This window comes from Phalaenopsis equestris, unplaced genomic scaffold (genome assembly GCF_001263595.1).
Source record: "Phalaenopsis equestris unplaced genomic scaffold, ASM126359v1 Scaffold000256, whole genome shotgun sequence".
NCBI classification, from domain to species: domain Eukaryota; kingdom Viridiplantae; phylum Streptophyta; class Magnoliopsida; order Asparagales; family Orchidaceae; genus Phalaenopsis; species Phalaenopsis equestris.
In genome coordinates this window covers 1,306,916-1,312,750 of record NW_018164698.1, presented here as the reverse complement: position 1 = coordinate 1,312,750, position 5,835 = coordinate 1,306,916, and the positions used below count along the sequence as shown (strand labels likewise).

At 39.7% G+C, this 5,835-nt stretch overlaps 1 protein-coding gene across 5 annotated transcripts in view; it reads right to left on the bottom strand.

Annotated features, from left to right (window-relative positions):
• Positions 1 to 485: 485 nt before the first annotated feature.
• Positions 486 to 5,835, bottom strand: part of LOC110024413 (formin-like protein 6) — a 66,434-nt gene continuing 61,084 nt past the window's right edge. For 3 of the 5 annotated variants that reach the window (XM_020724368.1, XM_020724370.1, XM_020724371.1), the window contains 3 exons: positions 1,299 to 1,446; positions 1,144 to 1,218; positions 486 to 1,057 (listed from right to left, as the gene is read on the bottom strand). In XM_020724368.1, coding sequence (XP_020580027.1) covers positions 1,206 to 1,218; positions 1,299 to 1,446 — 161 coding nt within the window. In that variant the 3' untranslated portion in view covers positions 486 to 1,057; positions 1,144 to 1,205. Of the gene's footprint in view, positions 1,058 to 1,143; positions 1,447 to 5,835 lie in introns of those variants that run through there. The other 2 variants (XM_020724369.1, XM_020724372.1) reach the window with 2 other exon arrangements.

Sequence of the window (5,835 nt, the reverse complement as noted above, 5' to 3'; positions counted from 1 at the left end):
ATCTATATCACCCAAATCACTCAAATCACATCAGAAATACCATCATTTTAACTTTTAAAACGTGCAATACACCTTTTCATGCATAGGTAAGGTGGTATCTATTTAAAATTGAAGTTTAGGTGTTAAATACATTGAAATAGAGTGGTATGCACATAAATCTTTCGATTTACTTTGTTTAAACAAAAACAAAACTGTACAACAAATTGATACTAGCCATGAAATATTAGTTCACCATGGGAAGAATCTTTATTACAGCGCACATGAGTAAGCTAACCCAGCCAATAAAAAGAGAACTAATCATGGCATACCTCGAGGTCACTCAAAGGGCACATCAAACAATTCCCCAATTTTGCTGAGTGTCCATCAGTTTCTGTAAACATGAAATCCTAATATGCTCGACTCAAATTATGTACAAGTTCAAAACATTGCTATTTATAAAACTAGCACCATTGGGAATTCGATGAAACTAAAAAATATGGGTTGGATTTTATTGTGAATTTTGATATTTGCATGAGAGAGGGTCGCAAGAGGGTACTGTTTTAAGTAAAAATAGCAATGTTTCGAGTGCTATGTTTGAAATTGCCCCAAAACAGCCTTGAGTGGCTTTGTGTAAAATGCTACTTTAACAAAGTATATCAGACAATGAAAATGTTAATATGATTTGTGCTGTACAAATGGTCTCAATTGGAAAAATGCAATTCATTGTAGCAAAGAGCAGGAGATCATTCAAGAGGCACATTGAGATTCAAAAACGGTGAAATAAAGTTTGCTTACAATATTAAGAATGCATGCAAAAACAAGATTTTTCAGCTTTAACACTTAACCTTTTATCACTAATGACTATGGTACAACAGCAATTGGCTTATTTCTACCTGCAACTAAGAAAATTTTGGAAGAAAGAAAGAAAAAATATATATATAAATGAAAAAAAAATCTTATCGAATATGCAGTAAAAACAAAAAAAATGGCATCAACTATGGGGTTAGATTTGTACAAGAGCTAGCGAATAATGAATTCTGCACTAACCGGAAGGGATCAGCCTTGGTCTCAAAAAGACCTGAAGAAAAACAGATGAAGTAAGCAAGATGGTAGGGCATAAAGGTGTCATTTTGATATTTACTAGCACAATATTGAAAATTTTACCAATGCAAAAGCCCAATGGTGACTATATTTCAATGTTCAATCCAGAAAGGAGGCCAGCTTTCTCAACATGCCCTCCTAACCAAAAATAGTGATAATGTACTTTCCTGAGCAAGCAGGAACTGAAATCACCAGCGAGGATTGCAGAGTGTAATTACTTATCATGCTTCTTTTTAGAAATTGCGCTTTTAGGCTTATCCGTGTCGGCCTCTTTCATGACCTTTTTCTTCTCAAGGCCATCTAGCTTACAGTTCTCTTCATGTGCGCTCCGAAACATTCGAACAAAGTTCATAAGGGTGGTGATAACTGCAATATATATTATATATAAATAAAAAATGCTTTTACAACTCAAAAGTTTTTGTGCAAAGAAAATGAAGATACATGCTGTTGAGATTTTTATCTAATGTAGAGTTCTATTTATAAATAAAAGTCTATTATTTGCAAATGACGAGGAATTGAGTGCATTTAGCTCAGGCATGACAAGTGCTCGGGGGAAAACCACTGGTGCTGCAACTGTGGAGAAGTGGGTCACCTGAGCAAGGCTTGTCCAAATCCAACCAAGGAGAGAGACGGAAGGACTTGAATCGTCTAGAGGGGGGTACTGGGCAAATCTGGCGGTAGCAGAGAATAAGGGAAAGACAAAGGTAGTCTTTACCGATGAGGATCGTAAGTTTTTGGAGATGTTGAAAAGAAAGTAGAGTGGCATGTGATGTCACTGAGAATGCATCCATCTTATTGTCATCCAAGGGGAACTTCTAGTTATGCTCACTCAGCCAAAGGTGCACGTGATACGCATGCTCTTGCCTCTATATCCACCACAAGTTTACCAGAATAGATAGTAGATTTCGGTACATCTCGATAAGTGACAGGTGTCACTAATAAGTTCTCTTCCTACACCCACCTAACAGTTCCAGGAGCATTCAGACTGTTGATAGGACGACACAGCCTATGGTTTGTAACAGTACAACGAGTTGTACCAATTCTATGACTTTATCCAATATTTTGCATGCTTATTTCTATCCAGTGAACATTTTATTCATTAGTGTCATTATACTTCAACTAAAATGTGTCGTTTCATTAGATATTCCAAAGGAGATATTTTAAGAGAAAAGGACGGGCCAGAAACTTGAGACTGACGCATGACATAGTGGACTTTAGTACTTGGATAGAAACAGGATGGAATCAGCCTTGACATCCATGGTTGAGAATGCTGGAGCGAGAGGATCTGAGGAGAGTGTAGAGGATGTATTGCTGCTACATCACAAAAGCAAGATACACTCTTCGTTTAGTCTATTGAGTCATTTGTGTACATCATTGTATGAAAAAGGAAATAAACAAAAACTTGTGTGTGATGCTTGTGAGTTTGGCAAGCATACCAGGAGCTCTTATGTTAGTTTTGGTAAAAGGAGTTCTATTTTTTATTTAGTGCATTCAGATGTATGAGAACCTTGTTCTACAACTTCAGGAAGGTTACATAAATTTTGTGACTTTCATTAATTGTTTTCCTCATGTTACTTGATTATATTTGATGAGAAATAAAAGTGATGTGTTTGCTTGCTTTAAAAACTTTCACACAGTGATTCAGACTCAATACGGTGCTGTAGTGAAGATATTGATGTTTGATAATGGGTTGGGGAATACTTGTCAGTGCAAGGGATACATCATCAAGCATGTTCATATACACCATCACAAAATGGAGTGATAGAAAGAAAGAATATACACCTTCTAGAGGTAGCCCGAAGCATGATGATCATGATGAATGTCTCAAAGCACTTGTAGGGGCAAGCGATTTTGACAGCAGCTCAATTGATCAATAGAATGCCCTCGAGAATGTTGGATTGGAAGTCTCTTCACCAAATGTTGAAAGACGATAATAGTGAGATCCTTCAATTGAAGGTATTTGAATGCTTATGTTTTATGAAAGACAACATGTCATCTGTAGGGAAGTTGGATATCAAAGTTGTGAAATGTGTGTTCATTGGGTATTTTGCTACTCAGAAGATTTATGTATTTTGGAGCCAGATCGAAAAAGGCTCTTTGTAAGTATGAATGTGTCATTCAGATAGTTTAAATCATACTACACTTTGGAGGTGAATTCCCCCTTTAGTGACTCAATAACCATTGGAGATATGAGGCAAGAGAGAGTGTGTAGTAGTAGTAATGGAGCGGTGTAAGCAGGAGAAATATCATGTCCTGTAATGTGGGATGAATCAACTGAGGAGATGAAAATCGAGGAGAATGACCCCAGTGGTGGTGGGATTCAGACAGAAGGCGAGCTAAAGGTGTATAAGCAGACGAAGAAGAAAACCGAGGGAGCAGATCCTGCAGTGCCAACAAGTCCCTTCTCTAGGTCTTCCCCAACTCTTGAGACAACTACCCCATCCACTTTTGATCCAAAACTTCCATAAGATATTATTCCTCCCCAACATTAAGGAGGACCTCCCGTAGCAATGCAGGACATCCTTCTGATCGTTTTGGGTGGTGGAAACTCAACATTGCAAACTTCGTTTCTTATTCCAACATTTCACCTTTGCATAGAGCATTCATTGCATCATTGGACTCTGTCTCTATACCCAGGTGTTGGCAGGTTCTAAAGAGCATCCAAAGTGAAAAGCGGCGATGCATGAAGAGCTTGGAGCTCTTGATAAAAATCAAACATGAGAGATTTTACCACTACTAGCAAGGAAGAATAAAGTTGGATGCAAGTGGATCTTCACGGTAAAGCAAACTTCAGAAAGGAAGGTGGAGAGGTACAAAACACTAGCGACAAAAGAGTACAGTCAAACATATGACATTGACAACGGTGAAACCTTTGCACCAATAGCAAAGATGAGCAAAGTGAGGATATTAGCTTCTCTGACAATGAATGGTGGATGAAGACTCCGCCAACTGGATGTGAAAAATGCTTTTCTTCATAGGGAGCTACTGGAGAAGGTATATATGGAGATACCACCAGGATTCAGTACATCCCAGACAGTGGGGAAGGTGTGTAGGATCAGGAAGTCATTATATGACTTGAAGCAATCTCCTCGAGTCTAGTTTGACAAGTTTAGAATAACGAAGGTTGGCATGGGATACCAACAGATCAATGCAGACCACACGGTGTTCCTTCAGCAACATGAATATCACACTACCATGCTTGCAATGTAAATAGATGAAATAATTATCACTGTTGATGATAAGACAGAGATTGCTCAACAAAAGGGATGATCAGGGAAGCAATTTGAGATAAACGATCTGTGATAGCTCAGACACTTTCTTGGGATTAAAGTAACCCATGGACCTGAAGAGATGGTGCTATCCCAAAGAAAGCATGTAGTGCATCTTCTCATGGAGATGGGTATGTGGGGGTGCAAACTTGTAGCCTCTTTAATTGATCATAAGGTCGAGCTTAGTATGGAGGAAGGTGAATCTGTAAATCATGAGAGGTACCAGAGGTTGGTGAGTCGTCTGATCTATTTATGCCACACTTAACTCAATATTTCTTTTGTAGTAAATGTGGTGAGCCGCTACATGCATAATCCAATGAAGGGCAATATGGATGTAGTGTATCAGATTCTGAGGTATCTGAAGAGTGCACCAGGAATAGGGTAGATATTCCAAAAGAATGAGCATTTAGATATTAAGGGCTTTTGTGATTCTGACTGGGGCAGTTGTGCTGATGATAGACGATCCACATGATGATACTAGGAGTTCCTTAGATGATGTGGCTGAAAGCCTTGTTGGTTGAACTCAAATAAAGTTGTGGTGTGACAACAAATCGACAGTCAACATTGCTAACAACCCGGTGCAACACGATAGAAATAAACATGTGGAGAATGATAGATTCTTCATTAAGGAAAATCAGAATAACAGATTGTTGAAACTAAAGGTGCATTCGATTGAGCATTTAAACCAGCTTTTGAACCCAATTGCATTTAGGGTGCGTTTGATTCGTGCGTTTGGATGGAGCGATTGCAAACGACGGTTGGAGTTATTATAAATTTGCAAACGCAGAACCACTGGTGGGATCCGCCATTCTCGAATAAACTTATACTACAATTCGCTATTTTTCCCTCGCTTCATTCGCAACCATTCCGCCAAAAGAGTTAGGCATTTTCTCCAACAAAGTTCCTATCGTTGATCGAGCAAGTGGTATCCCTACGACAGTGAGATCGACCTGAAGTCGAATCGTAATCAGCCTCACGTAGATCACTCAAACATTTTGATCCGCCTCCATTCTGGCTACCGCCCAGCGGAGAACATAAACGCTTGCCTCGATCTCTCCTGACCGTTGGAGGTGAGTTTTACAAAATCTAGATAATATTCCATCCTCCAATTGATGTATTAGAGGGGACCAGGAATTAGCACCGAACCCTTATCTGAAATTCAATTATTGATGGCGGCGTGAGGCCTCCCAACTTTAATGCATTCAAGGCCTACTTCAAGAGGGCCGATTTGGATCATGAGGGGAGGATTAGTGGTTTGGGAGCCGTTTGTCACCTCCCAAAAGAGCCCTTAAGAGACGTGGGCAGCTCAGGACTTAAATACTGCTTTTCGGCCCTATACCTAGCCGATGTGGGACTATTTGTCCGTGACATTCTTATCCACCCAATCACATGACGCCCTCGTCACGGATCGGCTCCACCGAGGGACCCACTGGACCATGGAGAGTCCACACACTTGGCAGGGAGGAAACTGCTCTTCTACCACTTG